Consider the following 15,907-nt stretch of genomic DNA (forward strand, 5'->3'; position numbering starts at 1 on the left):
GCGGGGACGAAGTTTTGAAAATTCCACCCTTTGTATCAACAATGGCCAGGAATTTCTCAGAACTGTTCCTGCTCCACCAGCATTATGAGTTTAAACAGGATTTCTGTCTCAATCTGGTGACGTAACAGTGGCAAACTGAGAGGAGTTCTGAGGAATTTCCTGGCCAATGTTTTATTCCTTATCTCCAATTTTTGCTTCTTTTACTCTTGGAGGAAACTGAGTGTGTTTCTATGGATGTTAGACATGCTCTAGGACCTTGTCCAAATGCCCATTTATGTGTGAGCATAAGTGTATGTTGCTAAGTTGCTTTATCACAGCTGCGAACTAACCTGTCCATAACCTTTATACATGGCCTTCTTTGACCTCACAAAGGCCTTCAACTCTATCAACTGGGAGGAATTAAAGACCATCCTCCTCAAATTTGGCTGCCCATAGAAATTCGTCACCATCCTCCACCCGCTGCACGGTGACATGCCAGCTTAATCCTTGCCAATGGATCTGCCATTGACCCAATCCAAGTGCAAACTGGGATCAAGCAAGGTTGTGTCATCGCATCAACGTTCTTTTCCATCTTCCTCGCTGCAACACTCCACCTCATCTCCTTGAAGCTCCCTACGGAGTAGATCTACTTTACAGGACTTGCAGGAAACTATTTAACCTATGTTGCATACAGTCCAGAACCAAGGTCACTACAACCTCTGTCATCGATCTGCAGTATGCTGAAGACGCTTGCGTATGCTCACACTCAGAGGCCAAGCTTCAAACCATCGTCGATGCATTCATGGAGGCGTCTGAAAGAATGGGCCTTAAGCTAAATATTCGGAAGACAAAGGTCCTCTACCAGTCTGCTCCCACAGAGCAACACTGCCCCCTGACTATCAAGATCCACGATGAACCACTGGACAACGTGGATCACTTCTTATACCGTGGGAGCCTCCTCTCAGCAGGGGCAGACATCGACGATGAGACTCAGCATCGCCTCTCGTGTGCTAGGGCAGACTTCGGTCATCTGAAGAAAAGAGTGTTTGACGACAAAGATCTCAAACCTGGCACCAAGCTCATGGTCTACAGGGCTGCAGTGTTACCTGCCCTCCTGTATGCGTCGGAAACATGGGCACTGTACAGCAGACATCTCAAAGCCCTGGAGAGATATCACCAGCGGTGCTTCTGCAAATTCCTGCAAATTCAGTGGCAGGACAGGCACTCCAATATCAGTGACCTCTCTCAGGCCAACATCCCCAGTGTTGAGACACTGGTCATGACTAGTCACTGGGAGGGCCACATCATTCGTATGCCTGACACAAGTCTCCCAAAACAAGCTTTCTACTCCGAGCTCTGTCACGGCAAGAGGTTACCAGGAGGGCAGAGGAAATGCTACCAGGATGTCCTTAAAGCCTCCCTGAAAAAATGTGACATCTCCACTGATCTGTGGGAATCTCGCCCGAGACCACCCAAAATGGAGAAGAAACATCTGCGACGGTGCTATTCAGTTTGAACAATGTCAACATGCCCAGGCAGCGACCAAGTGCAAACAGTGGAAGAAACGTTCTGAAATTCAAGCATCCCATTCACTCGCCTCATCAAACACCACCTGCCCCACCTGTGGCACAGTGTGCGGATCCAGAATTGGATTATTCAGTCACCTAAAGACCCACAACCCTGGAGTGGAAGAAAGTCATCCTCGTTCCCGAGGAATTGCCTAAGTAAAAGAAAACTGTCCAGCAAGGGACAATGGATGGTGACCAAAGCAGGAAACCTATCTGATTTTTCCCTGCACAACCCTGAAGTGCTGAGTTCAATTGTAAAGTCATCACAATTGCTTCGGCTAAGATCAGCTAACCAAGCAGAGGCTTGAGCCTGGTCTTCTTGGTCTGTGTGGCTAAGTGCCACACATGTCAATTCATTTACTAACTGAGGTATTAGTAGGAGCTTGTTGCACATTTTAAAAGTATTAAAGTCCCAAAAATAGCTAGTTCCAAGACCTGTTCTCAAACTTACAACATCAGCACTCGTACATGTATTACAGCAAAAATATTAGAGTAATTTTCTGAGGGTCTTATGTCCTGCACGCCATACCACGTGAAGATGAAGAAAGACAGAAGACCTGTTCCAGTGCCTCTCCAAATATTTCTTTGTTTCCAGACATTAGGAAGTGAGTGCGAGCACCCGCGAAGGTGACTCTGTCTCCCTGTGGAGAAATTCTGAACCTGCACTCAACACCAGCAGTATGGCTGAGTTTGGGATTCAGCATTGTTAAGAATTTGAACTGGCCTGCTACTCCCTGGCACAGAAAGATTGAGCTCTGATGTATTACTCAACTCTGTAGGCTGAAGCCTTGTTCTGCCATCACAGTGGTGGAGGGGGCAAATGCATTAAGGAGAAGGACAGATTGAGGGCGGATGAATCAAGAGGGGTGGTGGATCGATCAAGCAGATGTATTGAGAGATTGGGTCAATTGGGAGGGTAGGGTATTTGAGGGGTGAATGGGTTGAAGGGATAAATGAATTGAAGAGACAGATTGAACACTTGATAGACTGAATGTGTGATTAGATTGAGAGGGTAGATGGACCTAGGGGGTGGATGAATCAATGTTGTGCATAGATTGAAGTTAGGTGAATGAAAGTGGGAGAATGGATGGCTTCAGGGGGTATATATTGGTCAAGTGTAGAGCTTTATATAAAGACTTGCATATAGACCTCAAAACCCTAGTCACAGACATTTCTGATTATATTGCCACATCAAGGAGGGAAAGAGATAAATCCTTGCTTGAGGAATGTACTGTATGTCCCACCCCCTAATCCTGGTAGGTTGTTGGGGGTGGGGGGGCATTCACTGAGTTCAAGTCAAATCAGATGTTGGTTCACTTCTCCCTGTTTCAATGCAGCATATAACAAAAACTGACAGAATGCAACTATGCTGTTTGCAGTCCCAAGGGATAAAAATAGATTTTTCTATTTATTTCCTTGACAGTAAACCATGTGAGGGCTATGCCAGTATGTGAGTGAGAACATTTGCATCAACACCATATGAGTCACAATGCAGCATAGGACTGTGTCACTGACAGGCCTCATGCACATTGAACATTGTGATAAGATGGAGTGTTAACCCTTTGAAGTTCCTCAATATTATTTAAATTATTTTGCTTCACACTTTATTTTCTTTTCTTTAAAGGTTAATAATTTTTGAATGTGCATCAATGTTGAAGTCAATAGGTTATTCAATTTTGCATTCTAATTTATTGGGGTATGGACAGATTTGTATGGCCATCAAAATGAGGGATTTTAGTATTGGGGATTCCCAAGTCAAGTACAACACAGGCGAAATGTATTACAAAGTCCTCCCTGGTCTGCCCTAAACACATGCCTTTCCTATAGTCTCAGAATAATACTTCCTATTTCTTCAGTGATATTTCCATTTGCGATAATTGGTTTTGATGAAGGATTCCACTTGAAACATTTGACTCTCTTTCATTTGAGTTGATGAGCATCCTGTGCATTCCTCAGCATTTTCTGTAATAAGCGAGTAATTCCTCCCTATGTCTGTTCCTGGGCCTGGCCTAGGTGGCAATTCACAGGTCCAGGCTGCGGGCCGTCGGGGGAGGTCCGTCCTCCCCGATTGCCTGCCCCTCTTCCGCGGTTACGTTCGCACCAGGGTGTCCCTGGAGAAGGAGCATGCGGTGTCAGCCGGTACGCTTGAGGCCTTCCGCGACCGGTGGGCACCGCAGGGACTGGAGTGCATTGTCGACGCTGAGAATGGCATTTTAATTTGAGTTTTTTGTTTATTTGATTTTAATAAAGTTTTTTTTTAAGTATATAAAGAGGGCCTGAGAAATAAAGGCCCCCTCGACATGAAATATATAAAAGGGGCCTGGGGTATAAAGCCCACCTTGGGAAAAAAAAGGGGGGGAAAGAAATGGGATGTGCTCAACTGCTGTTGGCTGCCTCTTCTCCGAGATGGCCCAACTGATATCAAGTGCTTGTCATGTGGATGATTGGGGTGGAATTGTGGGTGAATACATCAGCTGTATCGATGGTACATTGAAATAGTACACCAACACACTGCACTATGAGAGTGTGCATTGTCAGGTAAACACAGGTACCAACTTGTGTGCATCATATTACCTTTTCTGATAGCAGTATAGTCTATCCCTGGCATCCAATGACTGCACCACAGCAGTCATCTTTTAAAGGAACGGTACTTCCCAGGCAGGTTTTGGTAGTGGTACTCTAGCTAATTATATGATTCTACCATGAATCATCTGTCAAATTAAAGAATGTGTGTGATCTGAAAGCAGAAGAACATTCCTACTACCCAGTACATTTACTATTATTGACCAAGCCATTCTGACAGTGTTATGTTGCACATTCCCCTGCAAAGCAGCAGCCCCTTTTACCTGGTGATACATAGTACAGAGAAACACTGTAGACTCGCTGGCTGGGATTTTCTCATCAGGGTTAATCCCAACGTCGGGACCATATGCGACGGGTTGCCAACGGGATCGCAGTGATAGTCTTCCCGGCGCCAACCTCTTAATTGCCCGCTGCTGGGCCCGGCATTCAATTAGGGATGGCGGGCTGGTTCTCCACACTGCTGGCCCAATCAGAGGGCAGGCAGCTCTGCAGCCTTGACAGTGCCACCTAAAGAGGTGGACACTGCTGAAGCTGCAAGGAGAACGAGAGGGTGCCTCCATTTCAAGATGCCCCCATAGTGGAGTAATAAAATTTTTTCTCTGCCAGGGCCAGGCAGGCAGACCTCAGCGATTGGTGTGGAAACCCGTCAAGCATGATTGTTGGGGCCATGGGGGCAGCCTTTGCTGCCGGGGGCCCCCTCATGGGACCATGAAGCCTCCCAATGCGATGGCCTCCCTCCCCGGAAAGCTGCCGGAAGGCTGCCTCGATGCAGGTGGCAGCCTCCCCATGTGGTGGGGTCCACTCCACCACTGGCGAAGATGGCCCTCAATTGAGCCTTTAATTGGCCACCCACCTCCAATCAACAGTCAGCTGAGCCACTGCCGTTCCCGCTGCTGGTAAAATGACCCAGCGGGACTGCACCAGGGAACCCTCCCAACAGGGCTCCCTGGCATTTTACCAACACCCCCATCTCATACCCTGCCACCTGGGGGGGGGGGCAATAAGAACTCACCAACTGTAACTAATCAGAAAATGGCATAGAGGGTGAGAAATTGGCTGTGTTGAAGACATTTTGCAATGTCATCAATTTACAAAAAAATAAATTTATAAAATATATATCCATTGTCTAATGTACATACAAAACTCCTCATTGAAGTCATTGAAAGTGGCAGGATAGGTTGAGAGCGCGGTTAATAAAGCATACAGTATCCTGGTCTTTATTAATAGGGGAATAGAGTATAAGAGCAAGCAAGTTATATTGAACTTGTATAAGACACTAGTTCGGTCTCAGCTGGAGTACTGCATCCAGTTCTGGGCGCCGCACTTTAGGAAAGATGTGAGGGCATTGGAGAGAGTACAGAAAAGATTCACAAGAAAGATTCCAAGGATGAGGAACTTTAGTTATGAAGATAGATTGGAGAAGTTAGGACTGTTTTCCTTGGAGAAGAGAAGGCTGAGAGGTGATTTTGGTAGAGATATTCTAAATCATGAGGGGTCTGGACTGAGTAGATAGAAAGAAACTGTTCCCACTCATGAAAGAATCGAGAACGAGAGGGCACAGATTTAAAGTAATGGGTAAGAGAAGCAAAAGTGACATGAGGAAAAACCTTTTCACACAGCAACTGGTTAAGGTCTGGAATGCACTGCCTGAGAGTTTGGTGGAAGCAGGTTCAGTTGAAGCATTCATAAGGAAATTAGACTGTTATTTGAAAAGGAAGAATGTGCAGGGTTATGGGGAGAAGGCGGGGGAATGACACTAGGTGAATTGCTCTTTCGGAGAGTTGGTACAGACACGACGGGCTGAATGGCCTCCTTCTGCACTGTAACAATTCTGTGATTCTGTGAACTCCTTATATTAAAGATGTTTCATGAAAAGCAGCAACATAATTTATTTTCAAATGAGACCGACTATTATTTGTATTTATTACAACCTTTAATATAGTAAAATGTCCTGTGCTTCACAGGAGTGACATGAAACAAAGTTTGACAATGAGCCACATAAAGCGATATTAGGACAGATGACCAAAGGTTGATCAAAGCGATAGGTTTTAAGAAGCATCTTAAAGAGGCAAGAGAGGTAGAGCAGCTAATGGAGGCAATTCCAGAGCTTAGGGTCTTGGCAGTTGAAGGCAGGGCTGACAATGCTGGAGCAACTAAAATTAGAAATGTGCAAGAGGCCAGATTTGGAAGAGCACAGAGATCTTGGAAGGTTGTAAGGGTGGAGATTACAGAGATAAGGAGGGGCAAGGTTGTAAAGGGACTTGAAAACAAGCATGAGAATATTAAAATTGAGTCGTTGCTTAACTGGGAGCCAATGTAGGCCAGCGAGCACAGGGGTGATGTGTGAACAGACTTGGTGCGAGTTAGAATACGGGCATCAGAGTTTTGGATGAGCTTAAGTTTATGGAGGGTGGAATATGGAAGGCCAGCAAGGAAAGTATTAGCAAAGTCAAGCCTAGGAGTAACAAAGTCACGGATGAGGGTTTTAGCAGCAGATGAGCTGAGGCAAGGACGGAATTGGGCAGTGTTACAGAGATGGAGGTAGGCGTTCTTGGTGGTGATGCGGAAGCTCATCCGGCATCAAACATGACACCGTCTGGTTCTGCCTCAGACAATTGCCAGGGTAACTGATGGAGTCGGAGGGTAGGAAACAGAGTTTAACAATGACTTTGGTCTTCCAAATATTTAGTTGGAGGAAATTTCTGCTCATCCAGTACTGGATGTTGGACACACACATCTTAATGAAGCAACTGATGTAAATCGTATCAAAGCTCGTCGTCTTGTCATGTGTACCAGGCATTTACATAATGCAAAGCTTTTCTGGGTCCTCTCCCTTCCTCCCCCCTCCCCAATAAAAACATATGCTATTTTTCGAGAGATTTTGCCCATGCCAAAAACATATAGTAAGTTTCCTCAGAAAAGATTACAAGTGAGCCACTGCAATGTTCTACCTAAAGAAAGGTCTGTCCCTCTTCAAAGATCCCACTGGCTCTATCAGCCCTCACTCCAGTATGACACAATGGTGTAATCCCAGGAGGATTCACTGTTTTGTTCATAATGCCCTTGACTTGCAGTCCATGACAGCAATGCAGTCTTGACTTTGCAAAGGCCTCGAGAGAAGACCTTAGACCGGAGCAGCGGCAGTCGGCGGACCTGGGAGGAGGCGGATCTGGAGCGGGACCTGGAACAATAAAGAGTGGGACTCGAGGCTCTCACCTACCTCAGACCGGAGCAGCAGCAGTCAGCAGCAGACCTGGGAGGGGGCGGATCCGGAGCGGGACCTGGAGAAATAAAGAGCAGGGCTCGAGACACTCACCTACCTCAGACCGGAGCAGCAGCAGTCAGCAGCAGACCTGGGAGGGGGCGGATCCGGAGCGGGACCTGGAGTAATAAAGAGCAGGGCTCGAGACACTCACCTACCTCAGACCCGAGCAGCAGCAGTCAGCAGCAGACCTGGGAGGGGGCGGATCCGGAGCGGGACCTGGAGTAATAAAGAGCAGGGCTCGAGACACTCACCTACCTCAGACCCGAGCAGCAGCAGTCAGCAGCAGACCTGGGAGGGGGCGGATCCGGAGCGGGACCTGGAGAAATAAAGAGCAGGGCTCAAGGCCCTCACCTACCTCAGACCAGAGCAGCAGCAGACGGCAGGCGAGCTCGCTCTCTCTGTCGGCGCATCTAGGTTTGAAAAGAGGAAACAAAAACTACCAGTGACATCACATGAGATCTGTAAGGTGATTGGTTGATAAGTAAGTGCTGTTATTACCTGTAAATAGCTTAAAAATCAGGGGGAGAAAAGTTCTTTCTTTTAAACTGTCAAATAGCTACCTTGTAAGTGATAAGGTTAGTACTACTAAGGTTTTGTTTTAATTAGTGTAATTTATCAATAATTACTACTTAGAATCGTGCTGTTTGGACAGAGTCAGGCTGTGAGTTGTGTGTGAGGGATTTCGCTGACTAGAGGAAAGAGGTGCTCTTTGCAGTCTTTCTTTTCTTTTCTGCCTTTTCAGCCTCCATGGTACAGGGGAAGAAGCTGATTGGCAAGTAACTGGTAAGTTATTCCACTTATTACTAACTAACTATTGTTAGTTTGTAAAGCTAATTAATGGCAGGGCAGCTCGGCCAAGTGGAATGTGTCTCCTGTGGCACATGGGAAGTCGTGGACGCACCATGCGTCCTTGGCGAACACATCAGCAGGAAGTGTCACAGGCTGCAGAAGCTTGAGCTCTGGGTTTTGGAACTCGAGCGGTGGCTGGAGTCACTGTGGTGCATCCGCGAGGCAGAAAACTACGCGGATAGCATGTTTCAGGAGATAGTCACCCCGGAACTTAGAGCACAGGCAGAGAGAGACTGGGTGGCTGCCAGACAGACAAGAAGGTCAAGGCAGGTAGTGCAGGAGTCCCCAGAGGGCATCCCACTTTCTAACCAGTATTCAGTTCTGAGTACTGATGGGAGAGAGGGTTCCTCTGGAGAGTGCAGCAAGAGTCAGAACCGGTGCATCATGGGTTGCTCAGCTGTATAGGGAGGGAGGAGAAAGGACAAGAGAGCAATATTGATAGGGGATTTTATAGTTAGGGTAACAGACAGACGTTCTGTGGTCACAGATGTGATTCCAGGATGGTGTGTTGCCTCCCTGGTGCAAGGGTCATGAATATCGCTGAACAGCTACAGGGCATTCTGGAGGGCAAGGGTGCACAGCCAGAGGTCATGGTCCACATTGGTACTAATGATATAGGAAGAAAGAGGGATGAGGTCCTGCAGGCTGAGTTTAGGGAGTTAGGAACGAGATTACCAAGCAGGATCTCAAAGGTAGTAATCTCTGGATTACTCCTAAGGCCACATGCTAGTGAGTATAGAAATAGGAAAATACACTAGATGAATGCGTGGCTGGAGAGATGGTGCAGGAAGGAGGGCTTCAGATTTCTGGGGCATTGGGACCGGTTCTGGGGAAGGTGTGACCGGTACAAGCCGGAGGGTCTGCACCTGAACAGGACTGGGACAAATATCCTTGCAGGAAGGTTTGCTAGTGCTGTTGGGGATGGTTTAAACTAGCTTGGCAGGAGGATGGGAATCTGAGTGCAGTCTTAGATAGAACAATTTCAGGGCAAGGAACAGGAGGCAGAAAATTAGCGAGTGACTCTGAAAGAGAGAAGAAGCAAAGATTAAAAAGTGTGCAGCAGAGGAATTTGGCAGTGTTAAAGGGTAGTTATTTAAATGCATGGAGTAAATAAAGCCGATGAGCTGAGGGCACAGATAGACACATGGCAACATGATATCATTGCTATAACGGAAACTTGGCTTAAGGAGGGGCAAGAATGGCAACTCAACATCCGTGGATATAGAGCTTTCAGGTGGGATAGGGGATGTAGCATTATTAGTTAAGGAATCAGCTTTGAGGAGGGATTATATGCTAAATGAATCATCAAATGAGGCCATATGGGTGGAACTCAGAAATAAAAAAGGGGCAGCCACATTACTAGGAGTGTACTGTAGACCCCAAATAGTGAGAGGGAGGTAGAAAAACAAATATGTGGGCAAATTTCTAAGTGCAAAAACTATCGGACAATAATAGTTGGGGATTTCAATATCAGAGATGCAAACAGTGTGAAGGGCACAGAGGGGACAAAATTGTTGAACTACATTCAAAAGAACTTTTTAGCCAAAACGTAGTAAGCCCAATGAGAGGGGGCGCAATTCTAGATTTATTCTTCAGTAATGAAGCTGGGCAAGCAGAGGAAGTAACAGTGGGTGACCATTTTGGAGATAGTGACCATAATACAGTAAGTTTTAGCATAATCATGGAAAAGGACAAAGATAAGACAAAGACAAAGATGAGTAAAAGTTCGAAATTGGGGGAAAGCAAATTTTAAGACATTGAGAGATGACCTGGTGAAAGTGGACTGGATACAGCTACTTGAAGGAAAATCCGTGGCAAACCAGTGGGAGGCATTCAAAAGTGAGATACTACAGGCACAGTGTAGGCATGTCCCCACAAAGACAAAGGGTGGTACTGCCAAATCTAGAGCCCCCTGGTTATATAGAAGCTTACAGAGTAAGTTAAAGCAGAAAAAGAAAGCTTATAACGATCACAAAAATCTTAATACTTTGGAAAGCCTAGAGGAGTATAGAAAGTGCAGTGTGAAGTAAAAAAGGAAATTAGAAAAGCAAAAAGAGGACATGAAAAATTATTGGCAGGTAAAATCAAGGAAAACCCAAAGATGTCTTATCAGTACATTAAGAGCAAGAGGATAACTAAGGAAAGGGTAGGGCCTATCAGAGATGTACAAGGGAAATTATGTGTGGATGCAGAAGATGTGGGCAGGGTTCTTAATGAGTTTTTTGTCTCTGTCTTCACAAAGGAGAGGGTAGATATAGACATTGTAGTTAAAGAGGAGTGTGAAATATTAGCTACAATAAGCAGAATGGGAGAGGAAGTACGAGCGAGTCTGACATCCTTGAAAGTGGACAAATCACCAGGGCTGGATGGATTGCATCCTAGGTTGTTAAAGAAAGCCAGGGAGGAAATAACGGATGCACTGAGGATCATCTTGCTGTTTCTGGTATATATTAATGATTTGGACTTAAATGTGGGAGGCATATTTGGGAAATTTGCTGATGACACAAAAATTGGCCATGTAATTGATAGTTAAGAGGATAGTCGTAGACTCCAGAATGATATCAATGGTTTGGTTAATTGGGCAGAAAAGTGACAAATGGAATTCAATCCAGAGGAGTGTGAGGTAATGCATTTGGGGACGGCAAATAAAGCAAGGGAATACACAATAAACAGGAGGATATTGAGAGGGGTAGAAGTGAGAGACCTTGGAGTACATGTCCACAGGTCCCTGAAGGTGGCAGGACAGATAGATAGATTGGTGAAGAAGGCATTTGGAATACTTTCCTTTATTGGCCTAGGTATAGAATTCAAAAGCAGGGATGTCATGCTGGAACTGTATAAAACACTGGTTAGACTATAGTTGGAGTATGGCGTGCAGTTCTGGTCACCACATTACAGAAAGGACATAATTGCTTTGGAGAGAATACAGAGGAGATTTACAAGAATGTTGCCAGGGCTCGAAAGTTGCAGCTATGAGGAAAGATTGGATAGGCTAGTGTTATTTTCCATAGAACAGAGGAGGCTGAAGGGTGACTTAATAGAGATGTACAAAATTATGAGGGGCCTTGATAGAGTAGACAGGAAGGACCTGTTTTCCCTAGTGAAGAGGTCAATTACCAGGGGGCACAGATTTAAGGTGATTGGTAGAAAGATTAGAGGGGACATGAGGAAAAAAATTTTCACCCAGAGGGTGGTGCGTGTCTGAGATTCACTACCAGGAATGGTGGTGGAGGCAGAAACCCTCAATTCTTTTAAAAGGTACCAGGATATGTACCTGAAGTGCTGTAACCGACAAGGCTACAGACCAGGTGCTGGAAGGTGGGATTAGATTGGGCAGCTAGTTTTTTATTTTCAGCTGACACGGACACGACGGGCTGAATGGCCTCCTTCTGTGCCGTAATTTTTCTTTGGTTCTATGGATCTAAGTCACATGCAAAGATCTGGGAAACTGCCGGCATTGGGAAGTCAGGTTTATGAAAGCAAGTAACAATTTATTTTTCAGACAGTGAAAACAGAAGACTTGTCACATATGAGAGAAGAGGGCCTGGAGCTGCATTAGATTCCACCCAAAGCGTGTGCAATTAGAATTGATTGTAAAGTAACTTAGCAAGTGAGTGGAAACTGCAGATCTTAGTACCACAAATGCTTCACAATCACTGTGATGACATCAGATAAATCCACCATCTTGATTAATGAAGCTGATGTCTTTTGATTACAACATTAATCCTGGAGATCAGCGGAGACATGCTAGGTGAACTGCGACTCAGGTAAAATAATCCCACTCTTGGGCGGTCATTGTGTTCTCAAATAGTTGCTTCATAATAATTGTATGGCACCAAAAAATGTTGAATCTTTCTCCATGGAAATGTTAGCATTGGGCCTGGACGGTAACAGGAGTTCCAGTTCATCCCCTCGGTCAAGCTTCACAATTCCTAAATCAGAAAGACACAGTAAACAAAAGAACAAAAAAGATGGTTGAAAATGGTCTTTATGAAGGGCTGTTCTTCTAATTTGGTTTTATCTGAGCTGATCTTTTATAAATGCATCGACAAAGTGTACTCAGTAACTGGCATATGTTTAAGTAAATTTAAATTTGTTTGTAGAATAAGTGTGTCACAACCTGTAATATGAACAAGAGGTTCAAATAGTTTTCATGTAGAATAATGGATCCCTAGAATAAGATACAGGCTGATATAGAATCAAGGGATTCAAATGGTTTAGTTGGTGTACCATCTACAATATGCACTGCTATAACTCGCCAAGATTCCTTTGACAGCACTTTTCAAAGCGGCGACCTCTACCACCTAGAAGAACAAGGGGAGAAATATCACCAACTGCAAGTTCCCCTACAAGTCACACCCCATCCAGACTTGGTAATATATCACCTTTCCTTCAATGTCACTGGTAAAAAACTTGGAAATCCCTCCCTAACAGCACTTTGTACACATATACCACATAGACTGCAATGGTTCAAGAAGGTGGCTTAACACAACCTTCTCAAGGGCTATTAGGGATTGGTAATAAATGCTGGCCTTGTTAGTAATGCTCACATGCCATGAACGAATAAAAAAATGAGTAATTTTGTGCAATTTGTTTAATTTTATTCACCTTTTTACTTCACAGCTGATAGATTATTAATCCAAAAAAGGAAAAGCAAAATGATTCAACAGAATAACCAGAACATTATTGTCACTGACTTGGACTATATTGCTCCTTGGATTAAAATAGTGTGCCTTTAAGACTCTTAAAAACAGTGTGTATTTAAGGCAGGGAGAGAAGTTTTGGATTTCTGGGGCTCAGTGCGCCATAGCTGCATTTTGTTACCCTAGGCCACAGCAGGAGAGAGGCAGGTCACATGGTATAATGTTTCGATTTGATTGTGTGTAAAACTGGCAAAAAATGGTCTGAACCAGTTTGTTTCGAGAGACTTTCCAGTGAGGCATACTATTAAAGAGCTGTCTATTTTCTCTCAGCAAAAATTCTATAGGGAGCTATGGACTGAGCTGATTGCCTATTGAGGAGGAAAAAGTTCTTTCTTTTAAGAGACTGTTTAGAGTCATACAGCACAGAAACAGGCCCTTCGGTTCATCGTGTCCGTGCTGGCCATCAAGCACCTACCGATTCTAATCCCATTTTCCAGCACTTGGCCCGTAGCCTTGTATGCTATGGCATTTCAAGTGCTCATCTAAATACTTGTTAAATGTTGTGATGGTTCCTGCCTCTACCACCTCTTCAGGCAGTGCGTTCCAGATTCCAACTGCCCGCTGGGTGAAATTTTTTTCCCTCAAATCCCCTCTAAATCTCCTGCCCCTTACCTTAAATCTATGCCCCCTAGTTATTGACCCCTACGCTAAGGGAAAATGTTTCTTCCAATCTAATCTATCAATGCCCCTCATAATTTTGTATACCTCAATCATGTCCCCCCCTCAACCTTCTCTGCTCTAAGGATAACAACCCTAGCCTTTTCATGCTCTCTTCATAGCTGAAATGCTCCAGCCCAGGCAACATCCTGGTGAATCTCCTCGTCACCCTCTCCAGTGCAATCACATCATTCCTATAGTGTGGTGCCCAGGACTGTACACAGTACTCCAGCTGTGGCCTAACTAGCGATTTATATAGCTCCATCATAACCGCCCTGCTCTTATATTCTATGCCTCGGCTAATAAAGACAAGTATCCCATATGCCTTCCTAACCACCTTATCTATCTGTGCATTAGGGGCGGCACAGTGGTTAGCACCACAGCCTCACAGCTCCAGCGACCCGGGTTCAATTCTGGGTACTGCCTGTGTGGACTTTGCAAGTTCTCCCTGTGTCTGTGTGGGTTTCCTCCGGGTGCTCCGGTTTCCTCCCACATGCCAAAGACTTGCAGGTTGATAGGTAAATTGGCCATTAGCAATTGCCCCTAGTATAGGTAGGTGGTAGGGAAATATAGGGACAGGTGGGGATGTGGTAGGAATATGGAATTAGTGTAGGATTAGTATAAATGGGTGGTTGATGGTCGGCACAGACTCGGTGGGCTGAAGGGCCTGTTTCAGTGCTGTATCTCTAAACTAAAAACTAAGCTGCCTTCAGTGATCTAGGGACTAGTACACCAAGGTCCCTCTGACCTTCTGTACTTCCTAGGGCCCTACCATCCACTGTATATTCCCTTGTCTTGTTAGTCCTCCCAAAATGCATCACCTCACATTTCTCAGGATTAAATTCCATTTGCCACTGCTCTGCCCATCTTACCAGCCCATCTATATCGTCCTGTAATCTAAGGCTTTACGCCTCGCTATTTACGACACCACCAATTTTCATGTCATCTGCACACGTACTGATCATACCTCCTATATTCATGTCTAAATCATTAATGTACACTACAAACAGCAAGGGTCCCAGCAACGATCCCTGTGGTACACCACTGATCACAGGCTTCCACTCGCAGAAACAACTCTCGACCATCACCCTCTGCCTGCTGCCACTACGCCAATTTTGGATCCAATTTGCAAAATTGTCCTGGATCCCATGGACTCTTACCTTCTTAACCAATCTCCCATGTGGGACCTTATCAAAAACCTTACTGAAGTCCATGTAGACTACATCAACTGCTTTACCCTCATCTACACATCTAGTCACCTCCTCGAAAAATTCAATCAAGTTAGTTAGATACGATCTCCCCCTGACAAAGCCATGCTGACTATCCTTGATTATTCCCTGCCTCTCCAAGTGGTGATTAATCCTGTCCCTCAGAATTTTTTCCAATAGTTTCCCAACCACTGATGTTAGACTCACCGGCCTGTAAATTCCTGGTTTATCCCTGCTACCCTTTTTGAATAATGGTCCCACATTCACTGTCCTCCAATCCTCTGGTACCTCTCCTGTGGCCAGAGAGGATTTGAAAATTTATGTCAGAGCCCCTGCTATCTCTTCCTTTGCCTCACATAACAGCCTGGGATACATCTCATCTGGGCTTGGGGATTTATCCACTTTTAAGCCCACTAAAACAGCTAATACCTCCTCCCTTTCAATACGAAGATGTTCAAGTATATCACAATCCCCCTCCATGATCTCTACATCTACTTCGTCATTCTCCATAGTGAACACCGATGAAAAGTAATCATTTAAAACCTCACCTAAATCCTCCGGCTTCACACACAGATTGCCACTTTGGTCCTTAATGGGCCCTACTCTTTCCCTGCTTGTCCTCTTGGCCTTCATATACTTAGAAAATGCCTTGGGATTTTCTTTTACCTTGCCCACCAGTTTTTTTTCCTGTCGCCTCTTCGTTCTCCTAATTACTTTTTTAAGTACCCACCCCACCCTACACTTTCTATACTCCTCTAGGGCCTCTGCTGTTTTCAACCCTCTGAATCTGCCATAAGCCTCCTTTTTTTTCCTGATCCAATCCTCTATATCGCTTGACATCCAGGGTTCCATGGACTTGTTGGTCCTACCCTTCACCTTAACAGGTACATGTTGGCTCTGAACCCTCACTATTTCCTTTTTGAATGACTCCCACTGGCCTGATGTAGATTTTCCTACAAGTAGCTGCTCCCAGTTCACTTTGGCCAGATCCTGTTTTATTATACTGAAACCGGCCTTCCCCAATTCAGTACCTTTATTTCTGGTCTGTCTTTGTCCTTTTCCATAACTACCTTAAATCTTACAGAGTTATGGTCA

The 15,907-nt window shown here is 45.0% G+C and overlaps 1 protein-coding gene and 1 long non-coding RNA gene across 3 annotated transcripts in view; one reads left to right on the plus strand and one right to left on the minus strand.

Moving 5' to 3' along the window:
* The window catches only part of LOC137377538 (uncharacterized), an 81,671-nt gene that overhangs the window by 6,633 nt on the left and 59,131 nt on the right, over positions 1-15,907 (plus strand). The window lies entirely within an intron of this gene.
* Positions 6,068-15,907, minus strand: part of LOC137377536 (tumor necrosis factor ligand superfamily member 13B-like) — a 31,971-nt gene continuing 22,131 nt past the window's right edge. For both annotated transcript variants that reach the window (XM_068047233.1, XM_068047232.1), the window contains exon 6: positions 6,068-12,176. In XM_068047233.1, coding sequence (XP_067903334.1) covers positions 12,061-12,176 — 116 coding nt within the window. In that variant the 3' untranslated portion in view covers positions 6,068-12,060. The remainder of the gene's footprint in view (positions 12,177-15,907) is intronic.

The sequence above is a fragment of the Heterodontus francisci genome, chromosome 15, assembly GCF_036365525.1.
Source record: "Heterodontus francisci isolate sHetFra1 chromosome 15, sHetFra1.hap1, whole genome shotgun sequence".
Taxonomy (NCBI): Eukaryota; Metazoa; Chordata; class Chondrichthyes; order Heterodontiformes; family Heterodontidae; genus Heterodontus; species Heterodontus francisci.